The following is a 19,927-nucleotide window of genomic DNA, read 5'->3' on the forward strand; positions in this document are numbered from 1 at the left end:
CACCCCACGCGGCCTCTTCAGCAAGGAGCCCACCTGTTTTGGGTCGAACTGTACGCATTAAAATGTCCCAAGTTACAACCCCCCTCCCCTTCTACTTCCCCTTCCCCCACTTCACGTAGAGTCTTCCTGCCACAATAAAGGCTACCTCCTCCTCCTCCTCGTCCTCCTCCTCCTCCTCCTCCTCCTCCTCCTCCTTTCCTCTGCCAACCAACCTCCACTTGCTTTATCCAACGCAGTACTTCCCGGTGTGCAAGTTTTGCGCTGCCCCGGATACCCTGAACCACATGGTATGAGAGTGTTCGGCAAACCCCAAAATTCAAAGAATCGCGCACTCTTCCCGTGAGCAGTGGGGAAGGAGCTGTCCAGCTCCGATCTCGATTCCCAGCTTACGCTGCTGGAAAGGCACATGCCGGCAGGGGTCTCCAATGGAGTCCTGGACTGAGGAACCCACACCACATTACGATGCTCTTAACAAAGTTTATTCTCTTTCTCTCTCTCTCTCTCCCTCCGTGAAGTTAGGCCACTCTCGGTGGGATTCTCGACGATGTAAGCGAAAGCCACCCGCAGAGTCGCGAGTTCTGTAGCCATGGATGATGGTGCGCGGCTTAGCATGGCCCTAAAGGTTGTGCGTGATGAAGGTATCCACAAAGCAGCAGTCAGTGATGTGGAAGTGTCGGTTCTGCATTTTTGCGCAATATTGTCAAGGTTCGAAGAGCTTTAGGGCGGTGGCTGGAATGTGCTCCTTTGTAGTAACACCGGGCGGCACTGTGGTTATGGTTTGTATGGGCAGATGATGTGCAAATGGCAACTTCGCCCTTTCGGAAAATGTCTCGGGAGGAGAGAGCGGTACATGTTGCAGAAGGCTGTCGACAACGGGTACTTTGGTGAGGGCAGTGATTGTGTGAAGAAGGTATCGTGTTAAATGGCGTAAGTAGAAAATCGGGTAACCGCAGGCGAAGCGTCCATGCGGGATCGCGCAGACGAGCATAGAGCATAGTATTGGCCCGCTGGCGTGCCCCGGTATACTTTTTGGAGAGGCGGGCTGACGGAGTGCAGTGCGGCCCCAGGTCATTTTGAGACAGGCACTCCATTGGCGGGTTATTACACTAACCAGGCTAAGGAGGCGAATGAATAAAGCTTCATCTAGTTTTCCTAATAAAACCGTCTTGAAGTTCACAGCGTAAGGATAGATTCTAAAACATATGCATTGATAGTAAGAATATAGTACACACTGAAAGTTTTTGATACATTATGAACCAACTTGCCCAGCAATTCCCTCTCTTGAACTGAAATCGGGTAGCAATGACAACAGCCAGTTCTTTATTTTACAACTAGTGTTGTCCGCAGAAAACTGACGCCAACTTGTTTCTTGGCTTTAAACGGTTTACATTTAAAATTCCCTGTACTAATTTTACGACGCTTACCTAGACTTCACTCGTACTTTTCGCAACTCGATGAAGTAGGGCCAAAAAAAAGGCAGAAGAAGAAATACCTGTACAAAGCAGCAGCGCACAGCGCCAAGCAAGCAGCGGCGAACATTTTTTCCAAGCGGGAGCTGAGGCCAACTGTGCGAAGTAAAGCTCAGTTGCTGGCAGTGCAGTTATTATACTCCCCGATGCGAACATGCAGCGCCCAGATGGTCGTGAACTGATGTTGGCGACCCGAAAGCATCCGGTTACGTTACCTCGGGGCCCGAAATACACTAATCGTGTGGAGGGCCCCAATTCGAGGTTCCGCACCTGCTCCGTTTCCTGCCGCAAGCGATGATAACCCACAGCACGCGCAGTAACGACCGGGCAGTGCCTGTTTGCTGCGTACTAGAATTTTTCACCCCTGAAACTCGGAATTCTTAAGTCCGACTTCCCCATTGGCGGGCTTATGAGAATTGGCGCACAAGCAATTTTTTGTGAGTTATGCCTTGCACTTCATATACGTCATCGTATGTGTGTTGAATTATGTCATTTTGTATTATTCGCATATACAGGACTTCCACATGCCGCACGTGCGCTGTGCGCGAGACCACCCAGAACTTGTGTATCTGCTCGCGATATGGCGCTGCGCGAGCAACAGCGGCTAGCTGCCTGTCTCATGTACGACGGGAAGCAAGGCTTCAGTTGTGTCACTTTCTTGAACCCTGGGCCAACAACAATGACTCATATTTAGGAACAAAAATTCTGCTGCGTTTTTTACTGGATTCTGGACTAGAGAACATTTTGTAATTCTTGCAATGTGCGCGCGGCTACATCTGTATGCGTTTGCGGCGTCATGTACTTTCTTTCTTTTTGTTACTAGGCGCTTTGTGCTTCCTCGGCGCCATTCGCTGAACGTTTTTACTCACCTTTATTTAGAGCTTTCTGTCCTGAATTTCATTGCGTGTCACTTTTTTATTTGTTTTCTCTGTAAACGTTGGCTTCACAATCTCTCACATTCACCTCACTGCATTGTGATCATCCCCATCTGGCGAAGCACGCACTGCCGCTAGCAGAGATGACCTCTCCAGCCCATATAAAAGAGTTCTCTCTCTCTCTCTCTCTCTCTCTCTCTCTCTCTCTCTCTCTCTCTCTCTCTCTCTCACGTTGCATTCTGATGTTGTAAGAGAGCGTGCATATTCCCACTGCATGCAGGTGCATGCATTCTGATGATATACTATTGTTGTATGTTAGTGTATATACGTACTGTATATAGCATGTTGTTCGCTGAGCGCACGGATGTCCTTCTGGTGATTCTGTCTAATGTCAATTTTATTACCCTGTGCATACTTAAAGCCACTGTACCTTTCCCTTACTCCAAAGTTCGGAGTAGCCAGCTTTTCTCTTGTTTCGAGCTCACCTCTACAATAAATACATACTTCTCTATTTCTCTCTTTCTTTCCCTGTGATCTGGAGATTCGTGGAGGGCATTTGATTCTACGCAAGGAGGTGAAAAAGGGAAGTGAATCTTTTCACGGCTGACAAAGTAACGTGAGGCATACGCTGGCGCGCTGAAGCAGTATTTACCATAAATGATCGTTCATCAGTCTTGTTCTAAATAAGTGTTAAAACAAGGCATGTTGCTAAGTGCCTTGTGAGCTCTTTACACGCCTTGTTGTGTTTTACGACTTTTACAAGCATGTTGTAAAACACGTTGTGGGCTGTTAGAACGACTTGATGCCGTGTATTCCTGAAAAAATTGTGCGATAGAAAATCGGCGCGGTCAAGGAAGCAACGTTGAACTATACTAAGGAAACAAAAACAATTGTGAAGCCGAGGAAAGCAGATTGGCATATGAGGGATTCCCTTAGATGATGGCCCGTAAGCTCTCTTAGCCGAAATTTAGGTGGCTGCGCTCAACTCCAATTAGAAGGGATTGTTCGTGCGAGGGTACGCACCTTATAGACAATTATCCGAGATGCATACATGAAGTTATCAGGTATTGGCATTAAACCCATGTTGATGTTACGAAAACGAAGGCACGTAGTAAATGAAACTACCGCACCTTGCTTGGAGTTACAAACATTTCTCTGCAAACACATTGATTGATTGATCGTGGGGTTTAACGCCCCGACGCAACGGAGGCAATGAGGCCCGCCGTAGTGGACTGCTCCGGATTTATTTTGACCACTTGGGGATCTTTAACGTGCTCGGAAATCTCGTACACACGGGTATTTTTGCCTTTCGCCTCTATCAGAAAAGCGGCCGCTGCTGCCGGGAATCGAACCCGCGTCCTCGTGCTCAGAAGCACAACGCCTTAGCCACTGAGACACCGCGGTGGGTCTCTGCAAACACATTGGCGTTCTAGCTAATGCCGCACATTGTATGGAGCGCCTAATGTGTGTAACAGCTGATTCAAACGGTAATAACCAGTTTTCAGCGGTAATTCACATGAAATTTAAGTTTCTTTGACATGTGATGTCCGTCTGGAACAATAGGCTGCGTGCAACAACATCTCGGCCTTTTCCGTGTCTTTCATTTACTTTCACCATGGTTATTATCATCATCATCAACAGCCTATTTAGGTCCACTGCAGGGCGAAGGCCCCCCATTGACCTCCACCTGCTTCTGTCCTGTGCCACCAGGGTCCATTCTTTGCCTCCGAATTTTCTTATTTCATCTCTCCATCGGGGTAATGGTCTTCCCCTTCTCCTAGTCCCGTCTCTCGGTGTCCACTCTGTTACCCTAATTGTCCGCCGGTTGTCATTTTGTCTCACTACATGGCCGGCCCAAGTCCATTTCTTTTTCTTTACTTGAACTATGATATTGTCACGAAGCCAAAGACGACGCAGTTGTCTTCAAGGAAAACAAGGTTATTGGAGCGAATTTGTGCTCCCCTAACAACTCAAAGAATACACAGGCGGCGAAACAGCTGTCAAGAAAGTGATATGTGCAGGCGAGCGTCGGTGAGTCGAATGCCGCGGCATCTACTCCGCGGGCATTTATCTCTGGGCGCGAGTGTTTCTCGAACCGTCGAACAACTGTAGATCAAAGATAATTATTCTAGGCTGTTGACGTTAGTTCTAAACGCTCTCCCTATCAAAAGAGATAACACGTGTGGCATAGAAATAAAGAATGGAACACGCGCTTTTCTTGGCACACAGTTAAAGGGACCCTGCAACACTCTTTGAGCAGTGCAAGTAAACCTCCGCGACGTTTATATTACACTGCCAGAAATACCCGAGCCAGATATGAAACGTGCACGTGAAGCGGTGAGCGCGCAAATCGCTGTGAAATACGCGGAAAAACCAACCGCTCTCTCTTCAGTTGTCCTCATTATGCAACCCCTGGCATGGCCTAAGGGACGTCACATAGGCCATGGCTGCCCGATCGGCTGTCACTGGTCAACTTCGCGGCTAGATTCTCCCATTTCCGTCGTCGTCATCGCTGTGTACGAACCTCTTCTATGTCTGAACCTGTAGGCACAGTTTTGCCGTTTCTTTTGTGTTTTGAGTGCGCGCGGAGTTTGAGTTATGAGCTCAATACTTCCCTTTCAACGGGACCACTCGACTACAAACGTTTATTGCTTCAAAAACGCCCCACCAGCCCGAGCGCGTACTTGCGAGCAGGCACCCATGCCTGCTTTTTTATGACACCAGACCGGAAATAGGCCCCTCCGTGTTGCGGAGGAAAGGAGAAAACTACCCGGCATGTGATATATCGAAGGCCGCCGAAGAGAACGCCGCGAGCCGCCCCCCTCTCCGGGAGAGAGCGCGCAGCTTTCGTCGCGTTGTGCGCGGTCGAGTTGAGAGGGAACGATTATGCGCGATTTCTCATCGCGCGTAGTTTCGTTAATTGTGAACGGATTTTCATAATTCTTGCGGGAGGAGATTTCTGGGGCAATAGACTTTATCCCAAAATACATTACTAGTAGTCGATGGCAAGTGCTGCAGGGTCCCTTTAAGACAGATAACAGAGGCCGGCGCAGCCGGTCGGAAAAAAGAAAACATAAAAAAAAACCAAACCCAGTTTATGATTCGCGGCAATATCCTCTATCCAAGTTTGCTCCCTTTAACAAGCTGCTCGTTTTCGGTCCTTAAGCGTTACTCCTAACATTATTCGCTCTAAGGCACGTTGGGCGGACCTGAGTTTTCTTTCTAAGTGTTTAGTAAGGCTCCAAGTTTCCGCTCCGTATGTCATCACCGACAGGACGCATTGGTCGAATACCTTTCTTTTCAGAGATAGAGGTATCCTACTTTTCATTAGTCTCGAGTGCTTGCGGAATGCACCCCAACCAAATCCTATTCTGCGTCGGATTTCTTTCTCGTGGTTGGGGTCAGCACTGACCATCTGACCAAGGTAGTTATATTCTTCTACTTGTTCCAGTGCTTCGTCGCGTATATTAAAAAGGACGCGTTCAGCATGTTTATTTAGCGTTACTTTCGTTTTATTCATATTTATCTTTAGTCCCACAGTGAAGCCCTCTGATTGCAGTTCTTCAATCATTTTTGGAGCTGTTGTCGCGGAAGCTACCGCGAGTCAAGACCCAGAGCCCTAGACGGAGTGATCCGTGCTTCTTAATTCGATGTGATCGAATTGTTGTTGTTGTTGTTCCACGTCTTATACCCACGCGGGGGATTGGCCAGGAATCGAACCATTAATGCCCACGCCCTCGCACCGCGTGATTCCGGCCAACGACTCCTCTTCTTCCTTCCTACAGCTTCCCGCGCCCCCAAAATCAGGTGGCTGATTTCAGCAGGTACAGTTTTTGGATTGGACGATTTTTCACGTGACCTGTTGCTAGTCGCTCCGCGGAAGCTCTAGCGATGCCGTCAGCGCCGTGGTGCAACGCCGTAACTCGTCTCAGTTTCCACTTCATTGGCCGAGCTTTGCCGGCATGCACGATCACGAAGTCGTCCACCTTCAGTTGCGGTACAGCAGCAGGGGGACGACCGTGAGCTGAACGTAGGAGCAGCAAGTACGCCTTTCTCCCCCTTCTTCACAACTCTGCCGTCAGCCTTTGATGGTAGCGTGCTCGTCCGGCTGCAGTTGTAGACGTCTTGGTAACCGTCAACTCTTGCGGCATGGAAAGCGCGCGCTTGCCTATCAAGAAGTGGGAGGGCGTAAGCGGTACTCCTTCTTCGGGGTTGTTTTCGATGTAGCTGTTAATAACGGCTTCCAATTCGCCAAGGGTAGTCCGGTGCAGTGTCGCAAATCTCGTAAGGGCTGACGCCCGCGCAATGAGGGCAGAAGTTGGCGTCGTCTCCTCACCAGCAGTATCGGCTCCGCATGGAATCATCATGTACTGTATCGGGCAGATGTCTCCATGAGCTCAGATTGTTCCATCTTCTTCTTAACCTGATCCAATGTTGCTTGATTCGGCTTCTTTTTGCGGCTTCATTCTTGTTCCCAAGAGGTCAGAGGGCGGCCGAAGACAAGCAAAATCTCCTCAGTGTGGCTCACCTCTCGAGGTGTTTTGTCCCGTGCTTCGGCACCGAAAATATGTTGAGAAAGGGCCGAACCGCCGGGACCCCTCTCGATGATCTCTTTATCCTGTGAACTCGTGATGATGACTGCGGGGCAAGAGGGAGATAGAGATACTTCTTTTACACCAGCTGTAAGCGCTGCGTGAACTAACGACGCGTGGCAGTGACACGCAAGCCTGTTCCGTTCTGCTTCGACTCCTCGCTGTGTCTTCTGAGGCTGTTACGTCTGCACATCGGTACCGTGAGTGGGTGTTTTGGCCAGGGCTAAAGTTCTTAAAGTTGGGCCAAATTGTTGCAAACCTGTAGCGGTGGGGGATATTAGGGCTATGGCCCTAGGGTCCCCGGGGACCAGCATGGCGTCGTGGTCCGCCAGCTTGGCTGCAAGCAGCGTACCCTTAGAGGCATTCAAGCGGCACGGCGTAGAGAGCATTCCGGTAGCACTTGTCCCCGCCGGGGACGGGGTGATTCGAGCAAAAAATTCAAAACTCCTTCAAGAGCAGTTGAAACTAGTGAGCCAACATTACATGGCCATCTCGGAAGTAAGGCAATTCGGCAGGGCAGGCCTTTTGTGCCGATCTAAAGACCTAGATTGTGTCGCGGACCTGCTGCGGTGCACATCGTTTGCCTCGGTTCCCGTGAACGCCTTCATTCCGGCGCACCTCGCTTGTGTGAAAGGCATTGTTCGGGACGTTGATCCCACCCAGTCTCCCGAAGAAGTACTAGATGAGTTCAAAATGGCAGGTGTGACGGCAGTCTACCGTTGTAGCAGAGTGGAGAATGGACGGCGGATCCCAACCGCGTCTGTTATCGTGACTTTTGCAGGACTAAAATGTCCCTCTGAGGTGATGGCATGGCCGCTGGTGCATAGGGTAGACCCTTTGGAGCCTAGGCCACTGCAGTGCCGGAAGTGTTGGAGATTTGGCCACACATTTCGGGGATGCAAGTCCAATCTTAGGTGCAAAAAGTGTGGAGACAGTCATGATGCGCAATCCTGTCGATCAGACATCGAACTCTGCTGTCTCTGCAAGGGAGCCTACGAAGCGACGTATTCCAACTGCCCGGCCAGGTCTCATGAATGTTCCCTCTTAGAGATAATGGGAAAAAACCGCTGCTCTAGATTTGAGGCTTCGGCTCTGTTGAAAAGTCGTACCCAGGGTTATGCGGCAGCAATTCACAAAACAAGTTCCGCTGCTGATGCCGCGTTTCTAGCGACCATTACTCCAGTAATTGAAAAGTCCATCACGCAGGTAATGCAGCAAGTGATCGCTCCGCTTACTGAGACTCTTGTCACGCTGACACATGTCACAAACCTTTTGGCGGCAAAGTTAGGTTGCTCAATACCGGATGTTCCCACTAACCACCAGGCCACATGTTCTACTTCTGAACCTCAGCTTGTAACACACTCTGAAACAGATGATGCCCAGGCTATTGCAGGCTGCTCCTCACGGCATACAGCAGAATCAGTTCCAGACTGGGGTAGCGATAAGACAGTCGGTCCAAAGGGAGTTCAGGATGTTAGTAATGACGAGGTAGGAAAAGCCGCCCCGGCTGTAGACATCGACGACTCCTACGTCATGGAAGTGAATGACGTTTCCACAAATAAAATTCTCCCCACAAAACAGAAGAGGCGTATCTCCCCTATAGATGAAGCTAAGGCTGCACGTGGAAAACCAGCAAGCAAAAAGGCGTCCCCTACGTCTTCAACTAATGGCACTGATATACTGGGGGCCATTGTTGCGTCCACAGTACACGAGGCAGTATAGCATCTCTGAAGATTGTACAGTGGAACTGCCGCTCCGTGAATTCTTCTTTTGTTGATCTCAAGTGTCTAGTTGCAAATTACTGTCCTGATGTTGTCCTCCTTCAAGAGTCATGGCTTTCTAAGGACAATTTTTTTGCTTTGGGAAATTATCGGGCCTTTAGATTAGACCGCAATAGTAGAGGGGGCGGGTTACTAACCTTAGTTTCTTCAAAACTTTGTCATAGAGCATTTTCGTCGTTGGAACTGATGTCACCCAGTGGCGAAGTTCTCGCGGTAGATTTGCTTCTTCCTGGGAGTAATCCGATCTCCATCGTCAATGTTTATTTTCCGGTAGGCTTCCGTGGAGTAGAGAAACTGGACAGGTTTATAGCCAGTAAATCGACAATTATTGTTGCCGGTGACTTCAATGCTCACCACGTTTCTTGGGGATACAGAACGGACTCTCGTGGTCTAGAGCTCTGGCACTGGCTTCAGGAGAATGACCTTTCCTGTCATAATTCCCGGGCTGTTACATTTTTGTGTGGTGGATCTCGATCGGCCTTGGACTTGACCTTCTCCTCAGGCAATGTACAAGTCGCGTCCTGGGGTACATTACCCTGCGGCTCAAGCAGTGATCATTTCCCTATTGAGTTTACGGTAGGTGTCCCTCTAATTAGAATTGAGGTCAGAAAGCAAAAATTTATTAACGCGCGAGTTTACCAAGGGGCACTGCGGGATTGCTTTACATCAATGCAGACCACTGAGTCCATTGTAGATGCTCAGCGAACGATGGAGTCTTTGCAGGCAGCAGCAAAAAACGCTGAGTTCACAGTCAATTGTACCGCACAGCAAAAGGTCTTTAACTGGTGGAACTCTGATTGCAGCCGAGATTATCGCCGTAGAAAAGCAGCTCTGAGGACTCTTCTGCACAATCACTGTCCTGTAAATTGGATAAACTATAAGTACATGGCAGCAGTGTTCAAACGTACAGTTGCGAAAGCTAAAATGGATTACATTATAAATCTCAATGACTCTCTTTCGAATCCGAAAAATAAAGCAGCGCTCTATAAGTTCATGGCAAGCAATCGGGCGGTTTCTATCAAGAAGTTACAGTCATCAGAGGTCTTGACTTCTGCTGAAGAGGCCCGGATTCTTGAGCGCTCTGCTAGAGGTCTTGCGGTTCGCTTTTCTTCTCGTTGTAATAACTTCCGTCTTATCGGTCCTCCAGAAACGGATGATTTTATGCCAGTCTCATCTTGTGATCTGACGGAGGCCTTGTCCATCACACGTTCTGCGGCGCCGGGGCTTGATGGCGTGACTGTTGGTGCTATTAAATTTTTGGCTGAGGAATTCCAACCGGTTCTATTGAATGTGATAAATTCATCCCTCAGGTTTTGTTGGATTCCACTCAACTGGAAGGTGTCCAAGATAATTTTGATCCAAAAAAAGCCAGGTCAGGGTTTCGATTTAGACAACTTAAGGCCGATTGCTCTGACCTCCAACATGATAAAATTAATAGAGCGAATACTTTTTAAACGGATGACTTCTTTCATGCAGGACAGGCAAGTACTCAGTCCTGCTCAGATTGGCTTTAGGCGGGGATGTTCTATTTGGAACGCTCATGTGGACTTAGAGGCGAGGATCCGCTTAGCACAAAAAGGGAAACTGGTGTCGGCACTAGTGACCTTAGATGCAGCTAAAGCTTATGACAGTGTCGAGCATGGTATCTTACTTGACAAACTAGCGCGTATAAACTTGCCTACATATCTTTTTGCTTGGATTAGGGAGTTTTTGGCTGATCGGGAATTCTTTTGTACAAACGGAAGGCTATCTTCAGGAAGTTTTCCTCAAACTAGAGGAGTGCCTCAAGGATCGGTTTTATCGCCTTTACTTTTTAACATCCTTATGAGTGACATTCCTATATTCCCAGATGTAACAACCTACGTTTATGCGGATGATATAGCGTTTTTTGCGGCCGCAGTCGACATTCATTCGCTATATGACCGTTTGCAGGCCTATTTATCTGTCTTGGAGACATGGCTTGACAGCATTTATTTAACGTTAAATGTGTCGAAGAGTGCTTTACTTGTCTTCCCGGTTGCAGGAACAATCTCAATTTCTCTCGCTTACAAAAATCAACTCATTCCGCAGGTGGATTCGCTGAAATATCTTGGTGTTACATACACGTCTGCTCTTGATTGGAAGGCACATATTAACACATCGGTCTCAAAAGCGGAGAGAGCATTTGGTCGCATGAAAAGACTATGTGGGAAACGAGCAGGAATGCGCCGGGACACACTTTTGCTGTTGTGCCGAGCCTACGTCCGGCCAGTCATGGAGTTTGGGTGCGTCTTATTTTGCAGTTGTACGTCCGGCCAGTCATGGAGTTTGGGTGCGTCTTATTTTGCAGTTGTCCTATCTACAAACTGCGTCCGTTATACCTGTTGGAGAGGCGCATTCTTCGATTTTGTCTTGGCCTTCCCCGGTTCGTTTCGAACCGAGTTATGTACTTAGAGGCACGCGTTCCTGAACTTAGGGTCCGTTTTCTCTTGCTGACGGTGCAAACTTACCTCCGCATGTACGAAGCCCCCTCTGGGGCTGCCAAGCCTGTATTTATTTGTGAGCCGAGTATATTTTTTACATCTTCGTGGCCTAAACGTATCTCCGCCCGAGTGCTATTCGTTCAATCATGCCTGGATTGTATTTCTGTTAAGCTATATGAGGTCATTCCGGTATCCACAATCGAGCGAGAAACTGAGTTTTACTTTCAAAACCCCTTCCCTTCCGCTGCAAAACTTCTACCACGCTCGCTATTAGCCGCTATTTTAAATGAATATTTATCCAATTATCCTGCTTCTTCTGTGATTTATACTGATGCATCTCAAAATGGCGAGAAAGCTGGAATTGGTATTTTTTCACAATCTTTAGACTTGAGTTATTCGCTGCGAATCCCGGATTACACACCCATTTTTATGGCCGAATTTTTAGCAATAGCTCTAGCTCTATGCAAAGTACCGCAGCATGTTTCAAAAATCATCATATTATCTGATTCGATGGCAGTTGTATCGGCGTTAACTTCCTCTTCGGACTCTCCATTGTACCGCACACTATTATTTTTTGTTCCCAGGCACGTGAAGGAGGTACGCTTGTCTTGGGTCCCTGGCCATACGGACATCAGGGGCAACGAGCAAGCGGACCATTTAGCTAATCTCGCCGTCACAGCTCCCATTCAATTCGGAATTCCTAATCTGGCTCTATTTGCATCTGCGAGACTAAGACGATATTGGCATTTAGACGCCACCCGTTCCGATTCACTCTTATCATTTGAAGAGTTCCAACATTTAAAGTACGGGTGGAATGTTCATTTTTGTAGCTCTCGGCAATGCGAGGTGACCTTCACCGAGCTGCGCTACAGGGTACCGAGGCTTAATTTCTATCTGTTCAGATCAGAACTTTCACCTACAGAACTATGTGTGCGGTGCCAGGTCCCCGAAACAATCGACCATTTTTTCCTCGACTGTCGCCGTTTCTCAACAGCTAGACAACTGTTTTTGAAGGAGCCGATTGAGAGGTTGGGGTTGACTTTATCGATACCACTTATATTATCTATTGGCGCATCAAAGCTGGGGTTTGCAAGAAGGGATATATATAATTGCATTCAAAATTTTCTTTCTGCCTCAGATCGTTTGAATTGCTAGGCGGTGCTGATTAATGGGTAATTCGGGTTTCATTAACAACTAAGTTTCCTTTTACAGCCTCTTTCCGGAAATAATTATATTGAAGTCCCCACGTTTTTAACCGATTTAGCCCTGGCCAATCCCCCCTTGTGGGTACTGCCAAAAAATTTGAGGACATCATCATCATCATCATCATCATCAGCTGTTCTGCAGATCAACTGCGCAAGACTGTCTTCTGAAAACCTCAAATGGCTCAAGTATTCCCAGTTTATCCGCAAGCCTCAGTTTTCCCAGTCCAGTTTCCTGAATACGCCGTCCAGAAATGCTGTGAACAATTTTGGTGAGATGGTATCTCCTCGCCGCACTCCCTTTCGGAATGGGAATTTATCACTTTGCTTGTGAAGTGTAATTATGCCCGTGCATTCCTCGTATATGTCGTCTAAGAGTCTTAGGTAGGCCTCTCGTGTTCCTTGGTATATTAAGGCGTCCATAACTGCGGCTGTGTTAAGGGAATCAAACGATTTTTCATAGTCTATAAATGTCACGTAAGCGGCTTATTATATTCCGCGCATTTTTCTATTACTTGGCTGATACATGAATGTGATTCATTGTAGAGTATCCTTTTCTGAACCCAGCCTGTTCCCTTTACTTTATGTGGTAGTTTAAAGCATATCATGATACAAGGTGTTCGTTGTTTGAAACATATCTTGAAGAGAAACGGCTTGCATTGACGTGTTTAATTTGAAGTTACCTTATCATACATTCCGGCCCGCATAAATCCTCTCCTTTCAATTCGCTTCCCCCCTTTCCATCTCCCATGCTCCTGTCACCACTCCTTTCTCATTGCCTCACTCTTTTCTAACCTCCCCCTACCCACTCGCTCCACACACCTTTTCCTCTCGCATACCCTTCCCTCTGTCCCTTTCCTTTCCCCAAACATCTCTCACTCCTACCTTCTGCCTTTGCGCTGATGAGGCCCTCTGCGCCTCTTCCCTCACCCTTATGTCCTCACTCGCATCTCCCACGTCCCTCCTCTCTCCCCATCATATCTCTCACACTACTCTCACTACCGCCCATGCTGCTTTTCATTTTCTCTTCCACGCACCGCCATCTCATATTTCCTTCTCCACCCATTCATACTCTCCACCCCCACTTCATCGTTACCCTCCTAATTCTTCCCTCCACCACCCCACCCGCTCTCAATGTGCGCTTTCATTCACTCCTCCCTCCTACCGTGCTTTCCATTTAGTGCAACTCTTGACGTTGGGCTGGTCGGTATTGGTGCATGCTCGAAGGGAGACCGCTTTTAAATTACAGGGGACAAACACAGAACGAAATCAATGTACAGAACGAGTGAAGCGCGTCACTCGTACTATACGTTGATTCCGTTCTGTGTTTGTCACCTGTACGTTAAAAGCACTCTCTGTTCGAGTGTGTACTTCTATGTACACCGCTTTCTACTTATCCTCTCCTCACTTCTTCCTCAAAATTCTCCCCTCGTCTCAGTAAAATCGACAGTTGGGCAAGTTTGTTCTTGCACATCGTACAGTGCTTGAAGACGAGGAGAACAGATAAGGAGGGAGACGATGGCGTGAACTTGCAACCGATTTTTATTAGGCATAAACAAATGTGTATACTACCAGAACAAACACGTGCCCAGGGCGTCAGCTTGATATTGCGGTGCGATAAACACAAGATTAAGATACTCCTACACACGCATTTCTCTCTCCACTCAGTAGCGTCTCCATTGACCATTCTCCTTCTCATCACTTTTCTCCTCCTTCCCCTCACAGTCCCCACTCAATGTTCACTCCTCCCCCTCGACCTCATCTTTCACTGGCGACTGTTCTCCTCGGCATCCTCTTCCGCCTGCACTATGGTCGTTCTCCTGTTTCCTTCATGTAGTCCCTCGCTCTCTCCAGCCAACCCTCCCCCGTTCCTTCCCCCACGTTACTCCTTTCCCTTCCCTAATGGTCCAACCACCAATCAATTCCCAGTTGGTTATCTTCGTTCTCCCACGGCTACGCTGGCTTCGGCGTGTTCTTTAATTTCACTCTACGGTGTCATGGCCTCGCACGACGAGGCGCGGAATGTAAGAACCGCTGTGGGCCAAGTGAACTGTTCAGTTCCCGCAGCACCTGTACCTCTTTTCATTCCGGTGGTGAAAACTATCGCTCGGCCGTGACACATCTGCGCGCGCTTCAATGTCTGCTTTAATTTTACTTTCCGGCTTCCATGGCTGCACGCGGGTGAAGGAACGCGGCGTGGATTCTAAGGACAGCTGTGAGCCCAGTTCTTTCAGTTCTTTTTCCATGTTCCCCCGACGGTAGTGGAATGACACATACGCCATTTATTCCCCGCAGCGCGATATCACCGCTCGCTTCGGCGTGTATTTTTATTTCCGACCATGCAGCTGAATAAAAATTCATCCATGTCCAGGCTTCAAACTTCGTAAAAACGCGGGCAGTCGCTCTACCAACGAAGATAACCAGAAAGCTAGCCGTTCGTAGCGGAGGGCGAACTAGCAAGTTAATTGAAAATTAGAAGTGAGAGGAAACTGTTAGGCGACCAATTTTCGGGTAACCCCCGAGGTGGAGTAAGCATCTGCGAAGGGAAAATGTTTTGAAGCCATAAAAACCGGGCCATCTTAACAAATGTGAAACCTGGGGAGGGGTGAAGCATGCAGTGTATATATGTATTTAATGGTTGTAAGTCTCTGTCTTGCCACAGGGCGTGCGGTGATCGGGCGCCCGAAATCGCCGCTGGGAAGAGCAATCGCGCGCTTGCTAAGGCGGTGGCGCCCTCTCTTGCGTTGAACTAGATTTAACCAATTAAAGGCGAGACAGACGGACTGTCAGTTGTCTTCGTGTTTGGGGCGCGAGGCGTTTGGGAAAAGAGTTTCCGTGTGTGTTATTTTAGTGTGCGTTACGTTCTAGCGCAAGGCGTCGGAAAACGTGTGTAGGTGTTTTAGTACCGCGACTAAAGGAGACGACGGCAGGAGCCGGCGACAGCCCGAGCCGCTAAGGTGCTCCGCCTCTAAAAGATAAACACCCGTGGACATGTTAGCTGCCTTGTCAGGGCACCATTTCCTCCGTACGTTTCTATATCACATATTCTTTATCACACTATTTATTACATTATTTCCGTAACAGTGGAGCTAAAACTTTATCACGCAAATACTTGAATACACGGACACTATTTATTAATCTAAGGTATATATGCCTCGCTTTCCACATATTGTCACGAAGCTAGAGACAACACAGTTGTCTTGAAGGAAAACACGTTTATTGGAGCGAACTTGTGCTACTCTAACAACTCAAAGAATACACTGGCGGCGAAGCAGCCAATCCAATCCAATAATTTCCAATAATCCAATAATTTCTTCCGTTCTTCTTGCGGTAACGCCGGATTCACGTCGAAGTGATTCGGAAGCTTGAAGGTACCTTCGGGTGCGCGTTCAAAGTCGGCAACCGCGATCACGTCACTTGCTTCTTGCGTTTCTTCGAGGTACGCAATTGCAGCACCCCTGTTTAAATGCTGGCATTCCCGGCTGAAATTAGTGACCAAAACTTGGGATTTGCGTTGCTTAAAGCGCGCAATGCCTCTTGCGACAGAGACACCACGGTCGAGGAGCAACCTTTGGTCACTCTCTACGATAGCGTCGACGTCAGGAACCGCATCTTCACAGTAGACGCTGATCATCAAGCTTGTGCGGGGTGGCAGGGTGACATGATCGTCGGCGATGCTGATAGCAGCACGGTTTTCGGGGTTGGGTTTCGGCGTCATGCAGTGATCGGAGGAAAATGTTATAGACTTGGCCTGTAGATCAATTATTGCACCGTTGTCCGTCAAAAAGTCCATTCCGAGAATTACGTCACGGGAGCAGTTAGGCAGAATGACGAACACCACAGGGTACGTTGTGCCGTCTATGGTGACGCGCGATGTGCACGTTCCACTTGGCGTCACGAGGTGGCGTCCTGCTGTGCGGATGTGCGGACCGTCCCATCTTGTAATAATTTTTTTCAGCTTAAACGCAAATGGTCCGCTCATGACTGAGTAGTCGGCTTCCGTGTCTATGAGGGCGACTACTTCAAATCGTTCGATGGACAGTTGAACGTCGGACGCTGCTTTCTTCGAGTTCCAGGTGCGTTGTGGCGTCGTATCTCGTCTTGTGCGTGTTGACGGACTGGCACTGTGCGTCGTGGTCGTCGTCTTCTTCGTCGTCGTCTTCATGGTCGTCGTCTTCCCAGTACCTCTCAAACATATTTCTACCCACAAGATCTCCTCCACAGAACTGCTTCATAGACAGCAGTGCTTCGCCCTGCGAGTCTCGCGTATATGCTCCGCACAGCCGCCGAGGTTCTAAAAAAACATGAAATATAGCCTTTAATGCCATATTTATTTCAAATTATTAGTTTCATTAGTTTATTAGTTTCAAATAAGATCAAGCCTATTTTCTGAGGCAGCAATGCTAAGTTCATAGAATAATTCTGTTGAAGTATATATTTTTTCCATCTTATATAGAATACAATAAAGCCTCATTTCAGGGATTTCCGTTTTGGATGCGACGCATCTCTTTAACTCGCCTTGTCCCGCGTCGTTGTCGCGGTGTAGTCCGCATCCTCGGCGCGGCAGCTGTGCGCTCCGCCGTTCTCACCGCAGCGCCATGTGTGCGTCAGCGCGGTCTGCTCGCTCTCGTCGCCGTGCCAGCTGTGCGTTAGCGCGCAGCTTGCGCTCGCGCTTGCGGTCGCTCTTGCGCTCGGTTAACACATGCGCATGCGCATGCGCTGCTATGCGCTGCTATGCGCTGCTCTCTCTCATTCCGCTGCATATAAACGCGGTAAGTTCCGCCGCCGGCGTTCCGCCGCCGGCGCTCCGATGACATCGTCCGATGATTTGAATAACGCAACGGCAACCCCCGATGCGTCGCATCTACCCCATGGTTCCCCTCGCGGAAAGATGGTGTAAATTTTTTTCCTGAAATTTCGCGTATGAAATATGGGTATAACTTTGACATACTTCTGAGATTAACCCATCCAGTTTGTTCAGTAGGAGGAGCTGCATTGCATTTTCGTATTTTATATTTTTTGTAATTTTCCGAGGGATCTGTCGGATGTATCTTACAAAGGTGATATTTTATATGCAGCATACTGGTTGCTTGTACATTAGAGGAAGAGGTTTTGTCAAAGTAAAACACTTTTTGGATCATGCCCAAATAATGGAATTGAACACAACCAATATTGAAGATAGAGCAAGGTTTTATATAAAGTAATCCGGTGCCACAAATGCCATGCATGACACTGTAGCTGTCAATCTATTTGTGTAAAGGTATTATCTTAGTTCGACGCAAGAAATGTACTACGTTGAATATATTCTGCAAGTAATCTGGAAGAATCTCACGTGACGTGTTCAATATCTTTTTTATTGGTGTACAGTTAGGCGAAATTTCAGCAAACTTGTGGGGGAGTCCAGGGTTCAGCATTATTTGCCTTCAAATGAACATGCTACAATAAACACCTGACACTGAAAAGTCACATGACATAACTGAAAGAACACACAAAGGAACGTTTAACATCAAAACACGGCTCATTGAATGATGGGAAGACAAACAGGTGCAAACAATCAAACGCAGTTACAAAATCTGCTCATCTTAACAGCTGCAAACTCTAGATTTGAGTGAAAAATTGGGAAAGAAGAGGAGGCTACATTAGAGCTAAATTGTTAGATACAGCATTCAGGCTTATTAAACATCTGTACATCTCAACAACTGCCAGCTGACAATTCAACTCTTCGAAAAAAGCATGGTAGCAAAACCAAACAAATAAACACAAAGAAAACCAGCTGAAATGGGGTAGCTCACAGCCAGATATTTAGAGACGTTATCCAGGTTTGCTCAAAACTCCATCCTAATTGTTGCATGTAGCAGTTCCGAAAATATTGCGAAAAGGCAGAAGTAAATAGCGGGGCACAAAACTTTTTACACATACCATTCGGGTTTGTTTAAAAACATGCATCAAATAAACAGCAAACTGAAAATGCACTCGCTGTTATGTATTAGACAGTAATGATAAGTGAAAAGCAAATGATAAGGAGCACAAGAGGCAGAATTAGACAATGTGCAGAAGGCTGAATCGAGCAAATATAAAATGTCGTAGATGTATGAACAATGCATCAGTGGGAAAGAGGTCAACACAGGCAAAACAAACTTCAACTAGCAGCTTCACAATCATTCAGCTGAATGCCAAAACCGAAACCTGAGCAATGACCATCAACCGCTCCTGTATAAATGTAAATAAAAGAAAATAGCCTGCAAAAGAGAAGAAACATGAATATCAACACATGAGACACTATAACTTCACAAGACCTACTTTCAATGCCGACATATTGCTAAAAACATCAACATCATTTGACCTCACATCATTATACAAATGAAACAGTCGTTGCATAGGAGAACAAACTTTGTTCCCAACACATTTAATTCTCGAAATAGCTTATAAGGTACCCACAAGTGTATTGACGACGTCAAACTCTCTCACTCAGTCACACGATGCAAATATTTAAACAGAAATATAAAATCTGCATCCTTCCTTCTCTTGGACAGTGTTACCAAGTGCAATTTACCCAAAACGTTATTATAGTGGTAACACGCTCTCCGATCAAAATGCCTATCATAAACAATTCTAACAAACCGTCGTCGAACATCTTCAATCTTCGCAGCCTGGCTTGCATACAAGTTTTTCCATAGGATAGATCCGAAATGAAGTTTCGGAATGACTAAGGATAAAAACAAACGTTTGAGACACGACACATTATGGAAAGGACGTGTGATGCTTGATATTACTCCTAACTGACTGTATGCCTTATTAACAAGCTTTTCAATGGGCACATAAAAACGTAGTGCTGAATTGACAAAAATTCCTAGGCCATGACACCCATCAACCCTTCTCAGGATGCATTGATCTAACGTGTAATCATATAAAACACTTGTGCATTTCCTGGTTAGACTCATTACATGTGTTTTGGTAGAATTTATTAATAACTTGTTAACAAGGCACTGATTACGCTGCAAATGTCGGACTGTAAAAGGGCACAGTCATCACGAGAGTCAACTTTTCGGAACATCTTGATGTCATCCGCGTAGAGAAGCATTTGGCTATTGCTTACTGAACAAGCGAGGTCGTTAATAAAAACATTGAACGAAATTGGACCCAAAATGCATCTTTGAGGGACTCCTGTGTTGGAAAAAAAGGGTTTAGACAACACGCCACCTACGTTCGGTCGGTCTGGTCAGCTATTTAGATAGTCACGATGAACATGCAAAGGTTGCTGCACACACCATATCGCAGCAGCTTTTGAAGTAGAAGATTTTGATCCACTAAGTCAAAAGCCTTAGACAGATCAAAGTACATTACATCAACCTGGCCGCGATTGGCGATGATTCAGCTAGTGCATTCAACAAACGTTGTCAGGTTGGTTTCAACCGACCAGATCAAAGTAAACTACATAAATATGGCCGCGATTGGCGATGATTGGGCTACTGCATTCAACAAACGTTGTCAACTTAGTTTCAACCGATGAGCCTTTTAGGGATACATGCTGAGAAATACTTGACAT

The 19,927-nt window shown here is 47.1% G+C and overlaps 1 protein-coding gene across 1 annotated transcript in view; it reads right to left on the reverse strand.

Moving 5' to 3' along the window:
• LOC144137824 (cytochrome P450 3A13-like) overlaps positions 1–1,726 on the reverse strand; it is a 36,651-nt gene extending 34,925 nt beyond the window's left edge. Inside the window, exon 1 of the mRNA XM_077669830.1 lies at positions 1,493–1,726. Coding sequence (XP_077525956.1) covers positions 1,493–1,539 — 47 coding nt within the window. The 5' untranslated portion in view covers positions 1,540–1,726. The remainder of the gene's footprint in view (positions 1–1,492) is intronic.
• Between the last annotated feature and the right edge of the window lie 18,201 nt (positions 1,727–19,927).

This window comes from Haemaphysalis longicornis, unplaced genomic scaffold (genome assembly GCF_048455015.1).
Source record: "Haemaphysalis longicornis isolate Haplotype H1 unplaced genomic scaffold, Haemaphysalis longicornis Haplotype H1 scaffold_5, whole genome shotgun sequence".
In the NCBI taxonomy this organism is placed as follows: Eukaryota; Metazoa; Arthropoda; class Arachnida; order Ixodida; family Ixodidae; genus Haemaphysalis; species Haemaphysalis longicornis.